General features: G+C 36.9%; 1 protein-coding gene across 4 annotated transcripts; it reads right to left on the reverse strand.

The window, feature by feature from the left end:
- Positions 1-409: 409 nt before the first annotated feature.
- LOC120110856 lies at positions 410-24,605 on the reverse strand. 4 transcript variants are annotated; one of them, XM_039126731.1, is made up of 15 exons: positions 24,076-24,605; positions 20,752-20,810; positions 14,883-14,991; positions 13,669-13,778; positions 11,253-11,321; positions 10,316-11,056; positions 8,595-9,115; positions 8,387-8,451; positions 7,171-7,250; positions 5,701-5,805; positions 2,014-2,153; positions 1,799-1,927; positions 1,414-1,566; positions 966-1,145; positions 410-879 (listed from the first exon to the last, which is right to left on the reverse strand). In XM_039126731.1, exons 1-14 carry the CDS (start codon positions 24,233-24,235, stop codon positions 1,007-1,009), a joined length of 2,580 nt encoding a protein of 859 aa, XP_038982659.1. In that variant the 5' UTR covers positions 24,236-24,605; the 3' UTR covers positions 410-879; positions 966-1,006. The 4 variants fall into 4 exon arrangements, with proteins under 4 accessions (XP_038982659.1, XP_038982658.1, XP_038982661.1 ...); XM_039126730.1 differs by having other exon boundaries at positions 410-1,145; XM_039126733.1 differs by lacking the exons at positions 20,752-20,810; positions 24,076-24,605 and having other exon boundaries at positions 410-1,145; positions 14,878-14,991.
- Between the last annotated feature and the right edge of the window lie 1,220 nt (positions 24,606-25,825).

Consider the following 25,825-nt stretch of genomic DNA (forward strand, 5'->3'; position numbering starts at 1 on the left):
ATCTTTAATACTTCATTCGGAACTGATGGAAATCCAGTGTTTCAGCATGGCGCATGAACTCAAGGGGTTTGTTTGGATGCATGACCATCCAGTGGTTCATACTTCGGCTGGCTCATCATGTACCTTCACAAGCATACAAGCACACAAGCATCGCATGCCTGCAAACGACGGACACCTGAGACAAGTGCAGCATGCACTCAAAGTTCAACTTTCTACGTGCATGGGTGCAGAGGCACATGCATGTAAATCAAAGTTTTGCATCCATAAACAAGGGCATCTGTTTATGTGTGCAAGCATGCATGTAACGTACACACATTCCTGTATGATCAGATTGTTTTAAGACATATATACAGGTGCGATATGGATTGAAAGAGGAACCATCAAATCCAGCATTGAAGGCAAAGAAATATGAGTATAGAATAGTCTGTAACTCGATCACTTCAATTAACTCTGAAGCAATTCCCACATTTACAACCAATTCTAACATTATTATTTGACCTGTAGGATCTTTAGGCTAACCTGATTATTGCTGAAAATTTTATAGGAATACAGAACTTCCCTTGTAAACCTTATTTCCACCGTTACTAAACGTAGTTAAAAGTAACCAACATCGAATCTACTAATCTCACTCACCCCACAAAATTTCAGCCAGACTTACATACGTATATGAAGATTGATCCCTAGTCTTGATTTTTCCCCCCTCTGCACCCTGAACTGTACAATTGTTGGATGTCGTGGCATTAGACCGGATCAATCTGAACAGCTGGCTTCCTTATACGCTTGGCCATGCATCATCATCATCATAGCATGATGTGGCAAGACATAAATAAAATCCCCACAATGTCTGGGATGCTAATTGCTTCAGAAATTGATGGACTCCTGCATAGCAAACAAACAAATTTGGCTCTACCAACATCAGTCACAACTTACTTGACATAAATAGTCACTAAAAATGTACAGACTACCAGCTCCCATAAATTTCCTCATCCAGTTTTCTTTTTTCTGTTTACTCTCTTATCTCTGCTCTTGATGATGAGTCTTGCCGTGTTAGCTGATATTCAGGCTCTTGCTGCTCATTGCTTCTATTTGCGCAAGTTGAGCACAAGAAGAAGAAGGAAGATGTGTATATGGTAATATGCCATAAGCTGCAGTCAAGTAAATTATCTCCAGCAAGTAAGAACCATCACAAGTAAACATGTTTGCATGCTAAAACATTCATATAAATTCTGAGCATTACAGTGTTCTCCATCAGCACATAGGCTATATGGAGGTACAGTAGGAACTATCAAATTTCCACTGAACACAACAGGAGTCATATTTGACAGTAAGCAAATGAGCTGATCCAACATAACTGAACCCTTGAAAGCAAGAAATGATATCATTGGTAATTTATATGATTAAAAACTCTCATACCTGTGCCATATCCAGTAGCTTTCGTTGGTTTCCATTTTCCAGCTTGTTGCCGCCAAAGCTAATGCCATAAAACCCAACAATATAAATCGCCAACGAAATCTTTTCTGCAGTGTTCTCATAAGATTCCAGAACCAACTTTTAATATTTTGCCATCTGCAAAAAAGTCAGAATGAGCTATTGAAGAACTTTAATAGATTTACTGTTGGCTGCTTACTATAGCATTTGTAACAAACCATAGACACTATACAATTACTGGGTTCTTAAAGAGAAGGGCAAATTACCAATAGTGCCGCTGGACCAGATGTTACTTAACATCAAAATTACCCATCAATATATAATATGAATGTAAAAATGTAATATATTCAGCAATTTTATGGAAGCATACCTTTCAGGCATATTTAAGTTGAATCTTGGTGGACAGTATATGGATCTGTGTGCCGTGGAAAACTCTAAAAACCATCCAAAAAGAAGACCAAGAATGCCTATTGCTATAACAATGACAATATTTGCTGACCTGAAATTATGATAACCAATATCTGTCTAAGAACCAGCAAATGGAGATAAAATCTACATACAAAATCATTTATCCAGCATACATACCTGGTTGCACCCATCAAAGCCAACAGAGCAGTGAGAATAGATACAATTGTGTGGATCGCCCTTTTTGAAGCCTCATCAATTGCAGCCATATATATAAAAGTGCTCACCACAGCCATAAAAGAAAGCCAAAAGTCTAGAAACTGAAGCCACATACAGTTATGTGTTCAGCAATTAATATTTTTACTGGCTGGGAAAAAAGGATGCATAGAAACATATATAGGAGTTTCATGTTAGCAGGGATCTACAGGTTCCTAAGCAGACAATAAATTACGATCAGATAACCATTCGAATTATATTTAAGTCCCGACCAACAAAGTGATTTGATATTATATCTTTTTCTTCAAAATATTATTTTGAATGACAAAATTATCCTTTCTGATATTAAACTCCTATCAAACCTGATCGGACCTGCCTGCAGGTCAACAGAGGCTGACCCAAACCTGCCAGCAGGCTATCTCTGTTGACCTCAAACCAACCTGTTTACTCAGTTCAAAGGGAGATATATATTAAAAGAAAGGAGGACAGGGGGGAAGCTGAGTGAAGGAGCCATGATGAGTGGTTGGCTAGATGATTGTGGTGCAGCAGGTTGGATAATGAGGTGGCAATGGGTTGGCTAGGTGGTGGTTGTGAGGCCCAATAGTCCCACATCGGAAAGACTCGTTTTAGAGCCTGGACATATGATGCGGGTGTCTCCAAATCCTGCAGACGCGTTTTGGGAGGAAAACAAAACCGGAAAGGGGCGAAGAACACTTGCGTGAAGCCCCGAAACCGAACAATATCTGGCTGGGGAGCCCCGCGGTCCCTCCTCATGTGGCCCCCACGTGGGCAATAGGTGCCTCACGTGCCCCGAGGAGGCGGAGGCGTGACATTTGGTATCAGAGCCGAGGACGGCTCTTGTCCGATGGTGGGAAGAGTGTGAGGCCCAATAGTCTCACATCGGAAAGACTCGTTCTAGAATCTGGATATATGATGCGGGTGTCTCCAAATCCTGCAGATGCGTTTTGGGAGGAAAACAAAACCGGGGAGGGGTGAAGGACGCTTGCGTGAAGCCCCGGAACCGGACAATATCTGGTAGGGAAGCCCCGCGGTCCCTCCTCATGTGGTCCCCACGTGGGCAATGGGTGCCTCACGTGCCCCGAGGAGGCGGGGGCGTGACAGTGGTGAGCTGGTGCCAACAGGCAGGCGAGGTGGGGGTAAGGCTAGAGGGCGGCAATGGGGCAGCTGGGAGTAGGCTAATGGGGTAGGGAGAAAGACGGTGGCTTGAACCTAGTGCAGTGGATGGTAGAAGCAGTTTACTGTAGGTGCTATGATTTACCTACCAAGGCCTAATATACATTGTTGACCCTTTCCTTAAGCTTTTAAAATCTGATGGTCAGTTAACATGGTACTAGAGCTGAAAGTCATGGGTCCACTCTCCTTCAGGCCAATTTTCACGAGCAGAGAGGTGCTAAGGGCATGATTTATATTGTTGGCTCCTTCCTTAACAAGTTCAACTTTTGATGACTAGTGATTAGTTATTGTTGCTGTAAGAGACCACACTTAAAGCCCAAAAGAGTAGGGGAAGAAGGGAATAAATGGGATGAGAGAGGAGGAAGAGGAGAGGGCAGAGGTAGTGGCATGGGGGGGAAGATGGGAGTGGAGGATGGAGAGAGAAGACAAGAAAAGCTAGGTTTAAGTTTGAAGCTTCTAACTTTAGATACATGGCTGTGATTCTTCCATCTCAATTTTTTTTTTTGTTTTTAATTAAAGTATTAATTGCACTCTTTATTTGGATCATACTTCTCCTATGTGTTATCCCTAAAATAATGGAAGTGTGTGGTTACAAAACAAGGCTATTTACAAAAAACCTTTTTGGTGGTATTTTAAAACATTGTTCGCATACACAATGACCCAACAAATTGGCACCCATCAACCCAAACTCGATCTGACCTGCTAGTGGGTCTCCCATGCTTGACCTGTACCCGACCGGTTGGCCCTACAGGTCGGTAAAGCATTAGGATACATCCTTGTCCTCCTATAAGTACCAGCCAATGCTGAACTTTGTGGTAAATATAATAATCAACCAGCAAAACATTTTAGGCGCGGCGCAGGGGGGGCGTGCACGTGGAGAGAGATACTGAGTTCTCTTGACTTGTGGCACATATGCTAAGGCCCTGTTTGGGCGAGCTGTTAGTAGTAGAGCTTTTGGAAGTAGAGCTGTCTGAAGCAGAGCGTTTATAAAAAGCTGTTTGCTGTTTGGTAACTATATTTCTAAAGTGCTGTGGCACTTTAACATGTGTTTGGTAAACAAACTGAGAAGTACTTTTGAGTGACAAAATGACCATAAAGGACATTATCAGTATTATATAACAGAGCATAATAAAATATAATATGTATTAATACATAAATATATGATATAATATAATATTAATGTAATGTAATATAATATTATTATAATATAGTACCATAACATTATGTATTATAGAATAATATTTAATATAATATTAAATTATTTAGCATAACATATCAATGTATTATGATATAATGTAATATAATATTATATTTATAGTATAATACAATAATAAATATATAAAATATTATAATTATTAGTGTAAATTAATTTTTCATCCTTCTAATGACCATTTATCTCTCTAACACATTTTCTGACTAGGTGATAGAATTGGTTAAATAAATACTATTATTTTTATTTATTTATTTATTTATTTATTTAGATCAGATTATTTGTCACTCACTCATTATTTTTCTTGTTATTTATTTTATTTAGTTATTTATTTATTTATTATTTTATTTCGTTGAAATATAGAGGGGTCACTGGCCATGGGTGGTGGCCAGCATGGTGGTTGCCACCATGGGCAGCCATGAGCTCCCAAAACAAAAAAAAAAGAAAAAAAAAAAGAAGAGGAAGAAGGAACAGAGGCAGCGGCGTTGAGAGGAAGAAGAAGATAGAGAGGGAGAGGGAGAGGATGGGTGAGAGAGGAAGAGGCGGGATGAGGGTTTTGGAAAAAAAAGTGAGATTTAAATGAGGGTATTTTGGTCCAAATAACAGCTTTCCAACAAAGCTGAAAACAGCTTTTGAGGAGAAGCTCCCCGCAAAAGCTGAAACATATTTCTGAAAATTTTACCAAACACCATTTTTTATCTAAAAGTACTTTTTGAGGGCTAAAAAGTGCTTGTTGGCCCTCCAAAAGCTCCCCCAAACAGGGCCTAAAATGATTGTTATATCTTGGCCAGACAAAAATGAGATGTTAATGAATTTTACTTTCATTTTTTATTATATTAGATTCACAATTTTTCTTGCAACTAAGGATACTGCAGCCATTATGATCTCCATTATTATCTACAAACCTATGATCACATGGTCTATGAAATCGGAAGTTACCTTACAACAATGGTAATTAATTAATTAACAAATTAAGAAGAATCAATAAACCATATAAGTTCTGTTTACTAATCAGAAACTACATAACAGGTTAAAAAGAAATGGTTCAGTCAAAATGTTAGCCACTGTCTAACTAATTCAGTTACAAGTAGTCCAACAAAAGATAGTTTAGCATCATGAACTGCTTTCACTTTAGTATCTTCAATCAGAACTTCCATGTCATAACTTGTTATTTACAGTTCTGCTACAAGCCGTACTGTTCATTTTTCTTAGGAATTGATGAGCAAGCAGAGGGTGCAAGATAATACCTGTAGTACATGGAAGGACAGGACACACCAAGTGCCTACATCACATGCATGATATAAACCACTTGAAATTCCACTTGAAGAGAAGAGGATCCATTCAGCATATGCCTTAGAGCAAATGTAATAAGGCATTAGCAAAGACCTTATTTATTTATTTATGTATTTCATGCAGATCTAGCAAAATACAAAATAACAAACAACTATTTACAGATTTACAGAAAACACAGCACTTAAGTGCTGCCAAAGTACGACATAAAAAGGTTGAAGTGCAGACAAAATGATGATCACATCTCGGCTGGCCAGAAATGAAGAAAATAAACGTATATATTAGTTGATGTTCTCTGAATATCTACATAAACAAAACTAGCTGATGCATGCTGGTGCTCATAAACATTTTCTGGAGTTTAAAACACACCTTATAGACTAATGTGACGATCTCGTAATAAACTAGAATCATTCAAAACTGGAGACATGCGTAAACATGCCTGTTGCCTTTTCAATGCAGATAAAAGTGAAAGACACTTCAATCACTGAGCTTGTTTACAAGAAGATGATGAATACTCCACAAACTCGTACTTTCTAATTTTACTGATAGGCTTTAAACAAATGGATATACTTATGTTCAAGTTTACATTTCAAATATTCTTATGTTTCAAGTTTACATTTCAAATATATTTTGTTCTACGTATCCTCGAGATATGAAGTTAATGAAGGGAATTCAACTGTTAATATATGGATTTGGAAAATATATTAGATACGGTTAGTCAGGGCGATATTTTTAAACAATTTTGGTTCTTCCTTCTAGCATTATTTCTTTTAAAGAACACAGTTTTTAATTAAGTACTGAATAATGTTTATTAGATAATTTTCAATATTTTCCTAATTATGTACATGGAAGTTTGAAGGAACTTTCATTGAATTTATTGTTTTTGAAGGAAACATTAGTTTTACTTCAATTACAGAGCAAAGGTTTTAAATTAGAACACTAGGATATAAAATTGAATAGTAGTCATGCACTAAAAGAGGATGACGTGGGTATCAAAAGGATGGCTCGAATAAACTAAATTAGCATTCTTTGCATATATAATGATTGCCACCAGCAGTCAATCACTGTGAGGCCTCTTGCCATCCATACATTGAAAATATGCAGCCACCAGGATAAGGAGCTCATCCTGCCTGTAACCCAGAAAAACACTAACTTTGGAAAATACAGCATGATCTATATCAACACTTTAAACAATGCAACGAAGATAATCAGAAATTAAAACAATTATTATCCTAGGAAGCTGATGCACATTACTCTTCAGATTACATATCAAAGATGAGCCCTTTGTGAGAAACAAATTATCATCACTAGTAATTTTAAGGGGTGATTAGTATAAATTAACTCTAAAATGCATATTTGAACAGTTGAAAATTATTGATTGCTATGAGAAAATATTTTGTGTCAACAGGGATCACTAAAAAAATTACCTTCTGTCGGAGGGCCCAAAATGCGGGTAAGATAGCTGCTGCATTCGAAGCAACTAGAAAGATTGACTGCCACATGTGCCCTAGAATTAATGAAGTAACCCATATTAAATGGCAAAGTTTACTCATAATAAAATGGTGCTTATTAGCAATACCTAGTCAATAGGAAATTGCATGCATTATCTATTGAAGAACTAATTGATATATGACCAGAAAATTTACTGAAGAAACAGAAATTCTCTAGTCGATACCACATAAGAAACATGTTTGGAGTTGATCTGTTATACTTATGATCTGGTATATAATTGATTCCACATTGTAATTCTCATTGATTTCAAAATAAATAACAATTTTTTACCCAGTGCAGTCTACTCCAGTAGTAGGGTTCATGGTTCTTTTTTATATTGGCCATTAGTGGGAGCTGCCCTTAACATTTTAGTAAACAAAGATGCAAAAATTTACTTGGTATTACAGATCATATGCCCCTTGCCTTTTTAGAGCACTGCTTATCCTTCTCTTTCGTTTTCTTTCACATCATTATTAATCTATCTCTACCTTTTCTTCTATAAATTTGCTTTAAAGTGTTGTCTATTTGACAAATATCAGCATGTCAGCACAATCTTGGAGCTGACTGCAACCAAAACTCAGCATTTTGGCTGACCAAGTTTTGAACTTTCTATAGCTACCCTTACTTCAAAATGAAACAAGTTTGTGAATTTGCCAATAATGACCAACAAGAGTTGGTTTTTTCAAGTAAGTTTCGCCATCTCGATACCTAACCCCGTACTAGTAATATGATAGTACGGTGTCCATACACTTAGTATGGGAATTGGTTCGGTGTATGGAGACTTGGTGTGCCCCCCTCCCCCTAATCGAGTCTCAATATTGGTATGGTATGGTACACTCGGCATGGAGTGGTATATATTAGTATGGCGAACCATGATTCAAGTCTCCTACATAGAACGGTAAGCTGTAAACAATATTTTGTAGCTCATTCCATAATAGAGCACAATTATATTTCGCAAGTATGTGCCTTATGGTGATTCCTATGCTTATTTAGTGTGCTTTTACATCATAAAGTATATGTTCTCAAAGAGGAAATCTGCACCAAAATTCTAGAAATTGGGCAAACCAGCTACAGTTGCACAACATTGCAAGTGAGAGAACATGAACACAGATATACATAGGTTAAAACATTTATGTGATACATTATGAGTACCTTTCGGTGTAACAAGTTCATTGCTGCAATCAAAGCCTCCATGGTCACGATCACAGGCGCAGTAGCTGGAAGGAAAGAAGCAATGCTTATGTTAGTTCACTACAGATCAATGTGGATTATCTAGATTCTGTACCTTCACAGTAGACAAGGAAGTTTAGTATTGACAGTAAAGTACAGAACGGTAAAATTTCAGAAACAAGTGAATGACCTGTAAAATGTCAATCCACTTTGATCTATTGAACTGTGACATGCTCCATTATAATTACAGTGACTAGGGCATCCATCAAGGGAAATGGACATGGTAGTCTGATGTTTGAAATGATTGTCAAGAGGATGCTTCAGTCCAACACACCAGGTTCCTTCCCTGGCATATACAATATAAAATTCAATTCTTTTACCACTCAAATCATTCAATGCTAAAAATGCGGAACCATTGCTACTAGCTGTGCTGTTCGCATAATAGTCCCAGCTATCAATAGATGGTAAGCCACCAAATCTGGAGTATATTTCATAATTGATTTTTGAATCTGATGTCAACTGAACATGCATATTAGCCCCTGCCGCACCATGGGGAATGTCCAGGAAGAAGTAAGTCCATCCAGATTGCTCAACAGAAGAGTTGCTTAAAAGGTGTTCCAAGGAGAAATCACTGTTCGCCGTGGACCCATATTCCATAATAGGAAGATAATATGATTCAAGAGGAGAACTTGAACTTCTTTTGGGAACTCTCTGCAAGCAGCAAATTCTTAAATGGTCAATGCTATTTTAATACATCCAAGTAATACCAAGAAGAAACCTTTCACTAAATTCAGCTGGATTCAGTTTTTCCAATTCTGACTCGCTGTTGGGCAGCAATTTAAGAAGCGGTCAACTTTCACAAAGCTTCAACATAAATGTACAATATCCAATATAATAGAATTATATACCACACCCTTAGTAAAATGAATAAAAATGCATCTAACAAATTTGTTGACAGTAAACTGGAAAAGTCTCTTCATAAATGATTTAACAGATACAAATGTCCCTTCCACATTGCAAATAAACTGTTTCACATCAAAACAGCTCATTGTTATTGAAAATAGAGCATGATAAAACAAGATTCTAAACAAGATGAGTGCTACCAACCATTTCAGTCTAAGAGTTTATCCTTTTAATAGATCAAGAATTTATGTTGCAGAATATTGCTCCGTGATGGCTGTCTCTTTGCAGGTTGTGTGTACATATAATGAATATGCATCTACGGACTGAGTAGTAGTACATCAATAATATTGTTCAAGTTGAAAACCAGACATGAACTTTAGATAAATTCAGTCTTCATTTTTGCTGGTGCAAAACAAAAGTTTAGGTTCTACGAGTTTCTTTTACCATACAGAGAGGGTTTATTTTTATAATTGCAAGTATCTTCTCATTTGTCTGAACAGCACAATTGTTGAAAACCAAGCCTGAACTTTTCTCTCAATCTCACCTTCATGCCAGTGATTGAAACACAACTGTGCCAATGCATGCCAAGCACAGGCAGTGCACGACTTGAGATAGTATGTGTATGCCAATACCAGGCTGACATGCCATCAACACCCCATACCTCATCCTTGAATTTCACTTCTTGTTCTCCCTATATCTATCCCCCTTTCAAAGATTAAATTTTTATAATAGATGCGTTTAGTGTGCACAAATGCAGTGAAATATGACTTATATAATTGTAGCATGTATGTTTTATTCTAGTTACCTCTATGTCCTGCTATTAATCACATTTTGCCATGCTCCTGGCATGTTAATGCACATTTTTATTGAAAGTACATGGATCATTTATTGGGGAAACTGGATCCCATTTTTTGACATTGATATCTGTGACTAAACTTCTAAATAACATAACAGCACATAAAATCATAGTGGCTCTCGCAGATTATAAATAGTGGCCAATAGTTCTACCTGAAGGACATATGTCTCCCATGTACAGTTGACTCCAGCCTTTCCACCAAGGCATTCATACACTTGCCACTGAAACGAGAAACACAGACGGATATCTGAGTATCTTTCTTGTATCACTCCATTCACTTCTGTCTGGTTAACAGCCTCAATGGCAATGAACCAGCGTCCAATTTTTGGCGACTTTACAATTAAAGGAGCCCTACTTATATCAGCAGAATGATCATGTAAAGTCCTAAGCGGCATTGCATTAAAGCGAACATAGCACATTAGAAGCATTCCACTAAAGTTTGCTGGGTTATCCATGGAAGATGTTTGATTTAGTCTGAAATCGGTACTTGTAATTTTAAATTGGGATGCTACACCCAATATATCCAAGAAGTAGAATTTTAACTCTCCCAGTCCAAGGCACGATGACTCAATAGAATTGCTGCATGTGATCAAATTTTCTGTTGTTGTAAGCATACTGGCATTGGACACCACTTGCTTCCCTTCAATAGCATAGCGTTTGGACACCAAATGATAACCAGCTTTCCTATGGTCTCCAGTTCTCACCATATGGTTCAAACTGCCACTTTTGTACATTGTTAAATCTAAAAGATTCCTTGATTGCTTGTTTGTTAAAGATTGAGAACAAGAAATCATATTGACTGTCTGATTACAGTAAGGACCCCAAATTGTTGAGGTGGGACATCCTTCTACAAATATGCTGGTGCTGAACACGTATGCCTTGCCTCGACTAATCTGCAATATGATTCAAAAGTTCTTTTCAATTCAACCATCTAAGAAAAGAGGACAACAAAAGAAACCAGAAATCAAATAAGCTAACTCATTGATGGAACTGAACACATTTAATTTTTCATTCGTGTGGAGTCAGAAGACAGGCAATAGGTATAAAATCAGATAAGATATCCATTTAATGCAAATAAAAAGAGAATACCATTTTTGATTGCGTACGAGCAGGTCCAAGGCCATTGAAGAATCCAATGTACCATATCCCTGGAGATATCTGCAGAACATATTTCTAAGATGATATCATCCACTTCTACAGTGGTAAACTAAAGATTCTAAGAAAAAAGTATCTTTATCCTTTAAGGTAAAATAAATCATAATAGCAAGATGCATTTCTCGATCATAATTAATATCTTGATTCTAAACAACAAAGTAATTTACGAAAAGCAGCCAAACAGAAATTTTTTGGTGATAGAAGCCAAACAGAGAATATTGTTCCAAGCAAATTATCACATTTGAAATAATGACACTGCTCAGAAAATATTAAAGAGATTTAATCAAAACCAAATTAAAGCACAGATAAATCTTAATTTCTGATTCTTTCTCCAATTGTTTTGGACAACCTATACATGCTGGTTTCCCTATAAAGTTTGTAATCTCTCTTATACCAGCAATTTGCCTGTTTTCCATGCTCGACTAATGAGTTGGTTGTTCTAAAGACTATTTTCAGCTGTGTTTGTTTGGGACTCTAGCCAGTGATGCTAAATGCCAAGTAGAATGAGTTAAGAGATTGATGTTGGGCTAAGAAAGCTAGTTTGCTTATGGTTGAACCTCTTTAATCACTTTCACTTTTTGATGGCTAAATATGCTTTTATGTAGACTAGATTATAACTACATTGTTTTGACTACTAGTTCTCCGAAGGAAAGCGCCGACCTTTTTAGAAATCCTACTAGTGGATACTACATGTTCCTTGGATATTCATATTTCTTATATGAACAATAAGCTAAACATCATTTCTTTGGTTAAGTTAGAGAATCAGATGGTGGTGCAAATTACTACACTGAGAGTGCATAGGTTCAAACCTTAGCACTTACTTACACATCTACTCCTAGACATTACTCACATCATAGCTAAGGTGTTACACAGATTCTCAATCAAGGGTCCAAATCCCAGTCCAGGGGCCGTCCCAATCTGGTCCCAAGATGGTACTAAGATAGACCAGATCACCATAAACAACTAGAATGAAGAAAAAAAATAATTAATTAATCAAATTAAAAAAATCAAAGTTTTGAGATGCCAGGTCATCTCAAGTGTCGGGATACAACCACTAGGACCAGCATTACCAGGTCTGGAGTGACTTGAGGTCCCAGGTGCATCCTAGTTCCAAGTCTCTCTCCAGTTCAGTCTGGTGCCACTAGGACAAACCGGATCCTTAATCCTTGTGCTTGAAAATTCCTTTCTTTTACATCTAGAAAAGGAATAATAATGTTATTGGTCTTTTTTTCACCATCATGTTTTACAATCTTGCGTCCCTATGTCCAATTAATTAAGCAATTCATGAACATTTTTATGAATGCATATGCAGCATTTCAATATCTGCCAAGAAACTCTTCAGCATCCAACTGCACTTTGAAACTACAAGATGTAAATGGCTTGTTCAGATGAATCAGTGAGCTAGTTAAACAAAAAAGAAGCAAGAACAAATTGTAAGTTTGGTCATTGCCCACCACACCTAGTGGATACAGTCTTCCTATACTTGCTCAACTTACGGTGCTTCCTTTTTTGTGAATAGAATGTTTTTACTTGTTTAGATGCTACAGGCAGAAATACGTCCAGACAACTCAAGTGTAACATATTGACTAAGGCACATGCTTGTGTACAAGCAGGCATTAAGGTTTGGTGGTTATTCGAGGGAATTTAGTCAGTAAATAGATGAATTAGAAAAGACACTTAACAAAAGGCTGTTTATCATCAATGCTTTGATTAATATGCTTATATAAGGGCAATGAAACGGTTCAAGGAAAAGGAGAATTTTCTTCGCATGTCCATCCCTTTAGCTGAATTTACAGACAAGAAGCCTTATCACAACAATTAGGATGGGCTCCATAAATACGACCTTGAAAATTTCCTGATAAGTACCAAAGAAAAATTAAACAGTTCAATATAGAATCAGAGACAGCAAACAGCATGCTCTTCCTTCTCATTTGGTAGTTCGAGGGAAAGAGAGGATCAGAGCTAGGTGTTTTCTAATGAACTTGCTAGTAAGAGATGAAGGTATGTATTCATGTCAATATGCATTGTAAGTAATATAAGATTGTCAGATATCATCGTAATTTCAAAACTAAACTACAGAATAGTTGCAAGCCTTGAAGATCTATTGACAAAAGGTTTATCATGATTTCCAGTTGAAATTTGTACACAGAAACATAGATATTGCCAACAACATTCGAAAGAAGAATTTTTCAATAGATCTGGGTTCATCTATAAGGCCAATGTTTCACAGCTACAGCAACAAAACATCAATACGATAAATCATGAAGTCATTGAAAATTGATATGAAGTCCACAGCTAGGTCTCAGCTGATAAAGATTTGATATCAATTAATTCAGTAAAGAATAACAACCTGTTCATTTGTCAATATCACTGTAAGATTTTCCTGGAATGGAATGCATTGATCCACATTGGAGAGATTCTGGGCACCCCCAAAAGATCCATTCAAGATAAAATTTGAAACTGTAACACAGAAGTATTTTCCCTTAAGACTATTTGCATCATCACAGAATTACACTTAAATACATGAAAACCACAGATCAAGGAAACAAAAATTGAAAAATCTCCACCACAAACATATATAAAAGGCAACACAGCTAACCCTGATTTTTGGAAGAAAATATTCTGACGCTTAAAAGATTGCTTCATGATGAAACAGAAGCAATAATCTGGCTCAAAATCATATCTGAATTGGAGTGGTTCATCAAAAGAGACATAGGTAATATAAACTCCATCAGAAAAAGAACCTTCGTTATTAATATGTTTAGGGAAAATGTTATGCAGCTGATGAAGCAGAATTAGAATATAAAATACTAGTAAAAAATAAAAAATTGTTTTCAATGTGACTGAAACATAAAAGAAAAAAGGGTTTAAGCAAGAAATCATATTCAAAGCAGGAATAACTCACAAACTTGTCATTTTTTATCGCTTAGTAAACTACATAGGCCCATACACTACAGATTCAAAGCAAAAGAACCCTAGTTCACTAGCTACAGCATGATAGGAGGTTTTAATTGAAATTTTTGATAAAAAATATACAAAATGAAGGCTTAAGTTGGGTGAGTGGGTTAGCAAATGCACAACTATTTGGCACTTTTCTACCATATGACAAGCTGTAGATAAAACACTCTACATTTAATTCTCCATCCCGTTCAAAATCATCTAAGAAGGAAATAGTAACATGGCAATGGGAGATAATGTATGTACTGCATAAGTGATACCATGCCAGCTCTTAGGTGGAACAGATATTATGATGCAGATTCTAGCGTCCCTGAATTGGGGACACCAGCAGTGCAAGCTCTCAGGTGGGACAGAAATTATGATGCAGATTCTAGCATCCCTGTATTGGGGACACCAGCATTTTGGTGGGACAAAAATGCAGAGTGCAATACTGCTGCATCAAAAGTCATCAGATCGACTTGCCAGACCAGCACACAGTCATCTCTTTATGCTGGATTTAGTAAACATATCGCAGAAGTTGACCAACAGAAATAATGCATATATATGCATTATGTATAAAATCAACAGACATAATAAATCCATAGAAATGTGAATCCAGTACCATACATGAATCTTTCAAGTAAGTTTCTGATATATCTGGAATAGGAGGACTGCCCTCTTTGAAACATATCACAGGAAGTGTGCTCTTTGGAAGTCGTTCCATTTGTTCCATATCCTGCAAGATTGGGTTATAAAATCGTAAGTCAGAGGGTACAAGAAATATCATGATACAAACTGAAGAACTAAGTAGACAACTTTTAATTGAGCATTTTTCTGAAATCTACACTATACAAGTCAGAGAATAACATACAGATTTTGGAAACATGTAATAAATGTGATTCTTCTATAAAGTACTATTTTTAATCCTGCAAAGACCACATACTGTAAAAGAGTACAGTGTCAATTTTGTTTGATCTTTTTTCTACTCTCATATCTCCTTTTTTCAGTGCTTTCTCCATGGTATGCAGAAAGTCGAACGCAAGGAGATGAAGGATTCCTACTTCAAAACCAAGTTGCCCATATAATCTGACCTCAGAATGAAAACTGGCCTATCACTATTTGTTGAGGAGTCTTCCTGATAAAATATATGGATCAATAAACCAGCAAATCCATCAATTGCTTTTATCAAGTTGCAGTGGTCCTATAACTATAAAGTGAAGCACTTCTTAAGTATTTAAAGCAAGTTTTTTGTGCACCTAAATTGTTAGATTGGCACATTCAAACTAAGTAATCTGTGTGATTCTTACTAGCTACGCTGCGCTTCTTCGTTTTATTTTTATTTCTTTACCTTTTTCGCTTTCCTCAGCTTCTTCTACCCGAAGGAAATTTGAAAAATAGCGCTCTAATTATCTAGTCCATACTGATGCCAAGGTAAATAACTAAAGCACTACACCAGTTACTCATGTACATAATGTGAGATGTGTTGCAAAAAGAAAACAAAGGGATGAAATAAAGCAACATATCTATGCATAACAAAGATACTCAAATTAGGGGTTGTCGAAAGCTGTGAACTTATGCTCATTGACATGTCTGAAATGAGTACACTTGGTAGAACATAGGGAAAGCTGGTTTTCACCAGAAGGGAAAAAATATCAAGATAACATGTAAATTAAAAGAAGTGAAGATGCATAAAGCACGAGAAGGAAAAAACAACCTTAAAAAGAGCATTACTAAGTAAATGAAGTTACAAATGGCTTCAACTGAAAGTCGTATGGAAACAGAAGCAGAAACAAGGAATTTACAAGCACATTCACAAGCTTGATAATGTGCTCATATAACAACATCTTTATGCTACTTTTTTTCATGAAGTTGTCGTGCCATTAGATAAAATAATATCAAGAATTTTAGACAAAAAACCCTCAAGTTTGCTGCTTTCAGTAAAGGTAGACAAAGAAGCGAGCGGTCATCCATGAAGCAAATAATTGCTACTACCTAGTTATGGTCCTGGCAAACCAAGGTCCTGGGAGGGGCAATTGGATAGAGACTTAACATTTAGCTTTTGTTTTTGCACAAGATAACTACCCCAGGACTTGAACCCATGCCATTACGCTTGTAAGCCCAAGCCTTTTACCATGCTACCAAGCAATGGCCCATGTCATCCATGAAGCAAAATAATAGTAAAATCATGACTACAAGAATAAAAGGAAGAAACCTAAAAAGTCAAGCCAAGCAAACAAGATTAGCAGCACCAAAGGACGCTACTCCACTTACAACATGGGGTTGTGCTTGAACCTTAGAACACCGGAACTATTACCTCATTCACAGGGAATTTTTGCTATTTGATTATGAAGGGCTCTACTATTTGAACTCCGAGAGGAAATGGAAGACTAAACATGCTAAATGCAGCGGCCTTTTGTAAATATACACCTTAAACATAGTCCACAAGGCAAGGATTTAAAACAAGATTGTTGCTGTTCTAAGCCAACAAACTTGTCTCTTGTTGCAAATAACAATTAGTCATTAGAGTTAAGAAGATGGAGATGTACGCCTAAGATCCATGCTCCAGCTAGATTTACTAGACACTAAAAGAATATGAAGGTCAAGACAACCTAAAGTATGCACTGCAAGAAGACTACTTACATGTAGGAGAATTATCTGGACCTTTAACCAAGATAAGTTACTTGTCCTTGTGGAGGGGCAATTTTTATGGCCCACAATAAAGAAGGATGAAGGCAAGGCAATTTAACAGCGTTACGTCTACCAAACTGCTAAGGCTTAAGTGCCAACTACTGGACTTGATACCCAACTCCCTATCCCTGAGTGTCTTGAGGAAGAACTGAGTATGGAGTACAGACCATGTCCTAATGTTACCCAAAATCAAGGACTTGAGTCCAATTTTTAGTAGTGGAAAGATCCTCGAAAACAGAACACACTGTCTCATATCACAAGGAGACCAACAGAAAATGTGGCCAACTCATCCTTCATCAAACTGGCACGGCTACATGGGATTCCCAAATCCATTGTGTCTAATTGAGATGTCAAATTCGTTAGTTGTTTCTAGAAGACAAGAAAAGGAAGGGATGAAGGTACATTTCTTAAGTGCCTTCCATCTACAGATAGACAAGCAAACTGAAGTTGTTAATAGAAGTCTGGAGAACATGATACACTGCCCCATCACTGAGCATGCAACTACCTACCTGGGATGTGGTTTTGCACCAACCTAGTATGCGTATGACAATATCATCCATAGCTCAAAGAGATGATCATCATCAAGATAGTATCACGACTGACACTGTAGCAATCAATCGACCTTGTCCCTTTATCGATGTCAAACAAGACTTTTCCTTGAGGCAAAGACTTCTCTCAACCTAGATCATAAATACCTACCCCACCTATACATGAAGAATTCAAGAATAAGATTGCGAGGAGCATCATGACTTACCATGAGCATAGGAACCAAGAATGATAGACTATTCAATTCAAGACTAAAGATTGGGTTCCTGTCCATTACCAACCAAATCAGCACCCACCCTAATAGTTCGACAAGCCGCAACCAAAGCATATTGGGCCGTACTACTCATCAAACTAATAGGAGAAATTGCTACAAGACTTGACCTCCTAGAAAACATATACTTCAGTCCTCAAGATTGCTGACTTTTCTCCATACTTTGGTAATCAAGACAAGGCAAACAAAGGTCATGACCTATGGTTGTTGATACTTCCAAAGAAAAGAAACTGCATGAGGTTGAAGCAGTTGTGGACAATTAGAAAATGATGATACAGTGCCAAGCTTATCACAAATATCTGGTCAAATAGATGAGCAAACCCAAGCTAAAGAGATCATGAATAATGATTGAAGACCAACAGGTTGCAAAACCTGAATCATGATCTATGTTTAGATTGCCAAGCATTCAATTCATCGGAGCTCAACTCTTCATGCAGAAGGGGAGCTGATGCAAGTCCGCTCGATACTCTTCACCTTTGGAAGACACCAAACTCTCAAAATGGGTCCTAGGAACAGCACAGAAAGCCCAAGAGTTTGCAAAGCCAAAGAGCATAAAGGGATAAAGTAACAGTAGAGCATTATTGTTATAGCCATTATCCAACAACTGCTACCCAATTAGTAACATCAACAAGATATCATGCAAGCTTCAAGAAGTTTAGCCCCGATAAACCTTCTACAACAAATCAAGCACCGTTAAATCACTCCAAGCCATAGAAGGATTCTAGACACTTTAAAAGCTTACGTCGATCTTGGCTACACATATCGTTGTCTGATTGTCCTGATCAACAGTAGGTCGGAATTCTAGAGTCTAGATTGCTTAGCCTAGATAATATTAATTATTAAGAGCTCCGGTAAAGCCAGAGTTTCCTTTAATATAAAGGCCTTGGAACATATAAATCCCCTCTATCTACTCGATTTTCATCAATAAATCTCCTTGGGCAATGGATCTTACCTAACTTTGGTGGACTCCAAAGGGCTCTAGTGGGTATAGGAGAAAACTTTGGTGGCTTTCAAGGAACATTCAACAGCAAGATCGTGGATTCTAAACAGTTGCAAACCCATTTTAAAGATGTTGGTAGATTCCAAATGCTGGAAAAGACCCCTAGTAGTAAGCATTTAGTAGTTATCCCTTCCCTTCTAGTTCTAGCTTAGCTATCCTACTCTTTTAATGGCAAGCATTTATCATTCTACAAATTTAGATCCAGACCGTCCCATCCATTTCAAGTCAATGCCTTGCAAGGTCCAATTGGTGTCTCAAAACACTACTAGGACCTTGGATTGTCATACATTTGTAGACAACACATCTTAAACCTTTCTCCCAACCCTTACAGCAAAATTGTTTTCTTAATGCAGCCTAATCTCGCTCTAACACTGTCTGAGCCCAGCCCAGCCCAACACCTATGCCAATGAAGAGCCAAAATGATGTAAAGACACATTGAACAAATCACTTGCACTCAAGGCCCATGACTAAAGAAGAAAGCAAATTGTTTTTTTAAGAAAGAACTCCAAGTCCAAAATGTATCAATAAAAAAATAGTGCCAAATAACCTCAAGAAGGCAAATATGATAACAAATTACATATAGGAAAGAAACCTTAATGCTCATTAAAGGGGAGTGAAAACAGCGTTAGAAATAAATGGAATTGTAAGGAGATGAAACAGATTCCACAAAAAACATTTAGTGGAAATATTAGATTTTATTAAAGAAACAATCATTTGATATCATTTGTTACTATTTATGACTAATAATGTTTCAAATAATGAGATAATGCTCAAAATAAAGCGTGAAAGTCCACTATGTTGTGTGATAAGCTTGGACGGGTTTAGAATATCCTTAACATAAAATTAGGCTCGGTGCCTTCAAAAAGATCCAACTTCCACATCGTCACTAGAAAATGTAGCAACTAGTAAAGCTGGAGAAAGAAACATATTGAAAGATGTCTTTTTGTGCCCCAAACAACAACTTAGCGACCTTGAAATGAAGAATGGATCTCTCATAAAATTTCATATTCCAACAATTTGACATTGATCAACTGGCCATTAATGTCAAATTTTCCGTGACTAATGTAAGCAATTACAATGATGAAGAATTAAACATTATCATCCTGGTCTTTAAAAAAATCAATAGACAGAATGCTGAATGCAACTGAAAAGGCAATTTGTGAAAGACATCCAAAAGAATTGCATAACCTTCCACTAAGGCAATAACCCATACAAATAAGTATTTACAGTTTAGGCCCTTGTCATAATACCATAAAACATGAATTAAAAAAATATACAGGCAACATATACACAATATACACAATATACACAATACATATATAAATGATAGGACTTCTTATTTTCTAACATATCGGATCAACTTTACATAGTTTAAGTCGTTCTTCATTCAATTGACTGAATATAGGACTTGCTCAGATGGTAGGAAGTATGTATGTATGTGTATATGTAGAATATCAAACTTCAAGATCAATTTTTTAGTACAAAAGAGCCATGTTCTGCAGCTTTTGATTGATTCCATACCTAATTACAGCATGCTTATGCATTTGAGAGTGGTGGTTAACAGAAATGCCCACATATGAGTCTGCTTAGTGTTGCTACAATAACAAAACTTTAGGTGCCAGCACCAGTACTTACCAATCTGCACACCGGCCAGCTATATGCATGACAAGCAAATAGCCGATTCGTAACTCATGCAGGCTGATCCATGTTGGTTCATTCCAACCAGGATGGATCAGGATAAAAAGATGCAGACTGGCATGGAACCTTTTTTCCTGCTATGAACCTAGCATGTGAACAAATACATGACTGACACTGCATGACATGCTATCATACCAGTCATTGATGACATGGGGGCACAACATGTGGTTCTTTAGTCTTTGACATTATTAAATAATTCGGTCTTATGGAAACATAATTAAGCAATGTAGAACAGGCAGATCTCTGAAGTTATTGAAAAAGAAGATATATAACTAATTAATAAGCAAACTTACAATGTCCGCATCTGACAAAAAAGTCATCGCCATGGAAGAGAACCAAGGTGGCAGTTCAACTGCATTAAGGTAATAAATATAAGGTCCAACCAAATAGTAGCATAAAATTTGGGGAAAGAAAAGGCTATAAAGATATCCATGCTGAAGTACATCCATCACCACATAAAATAAACATCATCAATTATTTTCTACAGATTATCTAAGCATTACAAAATTATTTCAAAACATTAAGTATGGTTCTCATTTTTTTAACAAATCCCCGAAAACACTAAAGGAGGGATTTACAATGAAGTAGTGTATAGAGCAATCTAGAGAGCTTAAGAGCAATCTAGTCTCAAAATAACCGAGAAAACTCTCCTACATGCATGTGCACTAGAGATGTGTATTGCTATGAAAAAGATTTATCAAGGATTTCTCAATGCTGAAGGCGAGACATGCAGGTTGGTCTCTGCAGTCACTAATATGCAGGTGAAAAAGTCCTTGTGTTAAGCCTTACCCAAAAAGTATTCCATGCCTGTACATCAAAAATAGAAAGCATTTAGAATTGATGATGCCCTCTTTTTTTTCTCTTTTTCTCAGGGAGGAGAGGGCTTTTTGATGCGTAATTATGATTTCAGGGTTCAGAGTGACTGATCTCTATAAGGAACTGCATCAACATGGCATAGGAAAAGGTGGTTTCTAGAGAAGTTGCACAAATAATGAAGCAGGCTGGTGACAGATCAATGTACAGTGAAAACTGCACTGGAAAATGAACTGGAGATGGATCAGCAGATAGTAAAACCAAGTTATTGACAATATTCCAGACATTTGTAACAGTATGAAGAAAGACTAAGGTGGGTTTTGCAAAATTTGATGGAATATAATCTAGGATCAGTTCTGCATATTCGAAGTAAATGAGAATAAAAGGACATCGCCGCATCAGCAATCGGGCAAGAGTAGCAGAGGCTCTTGAAAGCAATACAGAGTTAAGCTAGAAATAAATAAAAATTGGTATTTTAAATCTAAAATATACTTGTTTTTGCTTCTATTAGAACTTAGAATCTCTATATCCAGAAAATGTCTATACTAGTAAACGAACATGGAAGAATAAACAACTTTGTTGAGATCATTGTTCTAACATTGTTGAGGCAAAACAGAAACCAAGAGAATTGTCAAATGAAAGAATCCAGTTACTGAGTAAAAGTAACAGTAGAAGATATCTGATGGTAAGCAGTACCTACTCGTTTCAAATCCAACCATGGATATAGATTACAATGCTCTGAATCTCAAGCAAACTTATGAGATATTAATAATTAATCAGGAACGGACACAGACGACACTATAACAGCTATGTAGAAGAGAAGATAGTAGCAGACTTGTAAAACATATGAATTACTAACTCATTTGACATAATAATGCAAATTAGAAAAATCATCAATGCGCACATCCAGTTTCAAAATAACAAATTCACTGATGCCCAAGCTCTTGGCCAGACAGAGAAGAGGCAAAATCAATCATGTGTTCTTATCAGCATGAGCATGTTGTACACACCTTGAACTATAAAGAATATGGAACACCACCATCTTACTATACAAAAGCTATGACACACCAATAATAAGGTAAGGTAGAATGGTGATCATTAATATATCTCACTTGGCATAGAGTTCTAATCATCAAGATTCGTTATCTCGGTACTGGACCCTATATTGGTGCCACACTAACACTGTGTCATATGGTATGGTACAGGATCTTTTCAGAATACCAAATATCGATACGCCTCCTGTACCGAATACTGGTACTAAATCGGTATGATACGGTACGATACGGTACGCTCTGTACCGTCCGGTTTGGGCCAATACGACGAACTATGGTTCTAATGATTAAAAAAAAATGAAGAACGGGAATTTAACTATTTAAGTCAGGATTAATTATGATTTCCACCACATAAAGTGCAAGAGAAAAATACTATACAACTATTTTATGTCATCTACTACCATATGAATATGCTTTTGTCTCATCAACTCTCGTCCAGTCTCATGATGCTTGATTACATTCTCATGTCTATTGATGTAACTTCACCTGCCCCCCGAGAAAAAAACTAAAAATTGATATGTTGAAAGAGGGTTATAGCAGAATATGCAAGTTACACTCCAAAAAGTGCAAAGAATTGTTTATTTCAAAAACAGAAAAGCACACCTAACAATACTAAACTATAGAAATTTGAAAAAAATATAAGAAACCACACGAATACTTATATGAGTAACAACCATGTTTCTTTCCCAAACAGATAAAATTATGCAGTTCCCCAAAGATGAAGTGTCATTAGGTGATTGCAAGTATACCAACTGTATTAGCAAAATGAAAGGCCCCAAACAAATAATTCAATTTGACATGGACCTTTAATTCATCCTCAAAAGCCAATATTTTGATCACTAAAAAGCTGATAATGTTCAACAAAAAATCACCAGAAAAGGAACTAAAATACACTCAAACTTCCAATTCAGTAGATGGCATAGTTTCTTTATTCCAAAAGACATCAAGCGGTGCAACTTCCACTAAACGACACTCTTGAAACCCGATAAAAATGCTGAGAGAAGAAAAGTATGCCAGGAGCATGAAACAGTCGCTCAAAATTTTCTCAAAATTCGATTTTGGAATAAAATAAACCAACCTAATTATAAACCAAGAAGGAAGAGCTCTTAAGAAGAGAAAGGTACAGAGACCGAGTATTAAATACTCAGACCGCTGCAAAACCCAAGAACGAATTTATAGACTCACTACCATACACTCCATCGATTTTGAGCATCTCGATTGCCAATTATAAGAGAAATACCATAGAACTTATACCCCAAAAACCAAAAAGATTTGATCTTTTATCTTAAACAAACCAAACCAAGTTTGTAAGAGGAGGAATCCAAAAATTCTCCTACAAAAACCTAAAAAACGTGCCTGCCCAGTGCCCACCACTCCAGTAACTCCAGTGACATGGCCAGAACCAAGTCTCGCAGCGCCTATAGCTCGACAGCCCAGAGCTAGGCCCCTGCGTCCCTGGCATGCGACGCAGCAGGCCATTAGAGCGGAAAAGAAAAACAACAAAATCTATATCCTTAAACAGATTTACAAGCACCTCGGTTACAAATGCCAACAATAGACCGTCAATATTTATACCAAAAAAGACATCAAAATTTGATCTTTATACCCAAAAAAAAAATCATCACAATTGTATCTTGGTGACCAAAAAGTCATCAAAATTCGATCTTTTATCTCCAACAACCAAATCAAGATCAGAACAAGAAACACCCAAAGATTTTCCAAAAGAAGCCGAGAAAAACCGCCCCCACCTACCTCGCAAGTAAGTCCAGTCGTAGGGCCTGAGCCGGGTCTCGCCGCGCGCGTAGCTCGAGACGACGTAGCTGAGCCCCGGCGGCCCCTGGCACGCGGCAGAGCCCGCCATTAGAGCCCACGAGCAAAACAGCACCAAAAGGCGGAGATCCGACGCAGCCATCGACGGCAGAAAAGAGAGGAAAAGGAGAGGAAGTTCTGCCCCCTTTATTCTCCTCCTTTTGGTCTCTCGGAGGATTCCCAGGAGGAGACGGAGACGTAGCGGAGGAGCAAAAGGAGGAACGGTACCAAGACAGATATTCACTTGGATCGAGCGCGACTACCGGTGGGAATGTCCGGCTCCGAGGTGCGAACTTGTGGTTCAAGGCTCCTGGCTCTCTGTTTGTTTGTTCTTTCCCAGATAAAACCAGGCCTCGGACCACGGAGACGGACGCTCTTTACCAAACCGAGGCGTGCTCTTTTACTTTTAGCGACGTCGTGAGAACAACGGCTTTCGTCTGAAACCGCCGCTAGCCGTCGTAATGGTCATGGCGGAATGGCCTTTAGCGGGCTCTTGGAAGGGATTACAATAAACACAGCTAATGACTGGAATTTTTTGTTGGAGCGGATTTTCCTTTCCCCTTTTGTTTTAGGCCAATTGGAGGTATTTAATTAAACGAAACATAAGTAGATACAACGTGTTAGAAAATAAAATATTTAAAAACTGTATAAAAAGATCAGCACAAAAAATTTATAATATTGGTTTTTCCATTATTCGACATATAAGATTTAATCCAACCAACAGCATTATTAATATTTCTATAAACATATGAGAAGGACGAGCGCATCATTTTCCAACAATCCTATAATAATAGATGTAGACTTCATCAGCAAAAGATGGATGAGAAAGCTACTTAACAAACTGTCGTAGAATCTAAATTATTTAGAAAAAAATCCATATAAAAAAAAAGTCCAAATGGAAAGTGAATTGAATTCATGTGGTTAGGTAATGCTCTTTTTATTAATATGCCTCCTACCTAGTTTGACCTAGCTTTAATGCAGTTTAATCTGAAGCCAACTTCTTTTTTTTCTTTTGTGGAAGGAATTTACATTATTTTTAGCTTAAGTATGTACAAAAAAAATTAAAACTATCTTTAGAATTTTAACAACTTCAATTTCAGTTATTAGGCTGCGTATGTGTTTCATAGTTACTTTAAAATGGGTCCCTTCTGAATGAATAAGAAACACAAAAAAAAAAAAGTTTGGATGTTTGATATTCTATCAAAGCCATATGCTTTCCAATCCGTAGAAGAGCATTCCATGTATCAAAAGAATTCATGCTTTCCATTTTCTTATATGAAAAAATTTTTGATATATTGCGAATGAGGTTAAGCAATTTATTAAAAGCATGCATGATTATCTAAAAATTTTAAAAATTTATTTTACTTTAAAATTAATTTTCTATTATTTTTATATTAAACTTTTTTTATTTTTTATAAAATTATTTTAATTTTTTTAAATAATCATATATAATATACTCTAATCTTTTTTAATAAATAATAAAAATAAACAAACAAACAAATCCTCTTCTACCAAAATAACAGCCAACGATCTTAGATTTTTACAATGGCTCACCAACCACGTCCAAAGATATCATTATTGAGGACCCCACCCAAAATCGAACACAAAAGTTGTGCACGTAACATGGAGGCTTCTTCCCTGGGCCCCGCAAAGACTTTATCCAAATGGGACGTGGTCATAGCCTGTTCCAACA

The sequence above is a fragment of the Phoenix dactylifera genome, chromosome 5, assembly GCF_009389715.1.
Source record: "Phoenix dactylifera cultivar Barhee BC4 chromosome 5, palm_55x_up_171113_PBpolish2nd_filt_p, whole genome shotgun sequence".
NCBI lineage: Eukaryota > Viridiplantae > Streptophyta > Magnoliopsida > Arecales > Arecaceae > Phoenix > Phoenix dactylifera.

Excerpts from the sequence above, each read along its gene's own strand:
- LOC120110856 (XM_039126731.1), bottom strand. The coding sequence starts at position 24,235 with ATGGCTGCGTCGGATCTCCGCCTTTTGGTGCTGTTTTGCTCGTGGGCT. Across the intron at positions 9,116-10,315 it reads GGGAGACATATGTCCTTCAG|AGAGTTCCCAAAAGAAGTTC; the intron begins GTAGAACTATTG and ends TGCTGCTTGCAG. Across the intron at positions 2,154-5,700 it reads TGTCCTTCCATGTACTACAG|TTTCTAGACTTTTGGCTTTC; the intron begins GTATTATCTTGC and ends ATGTGGCTTCAG.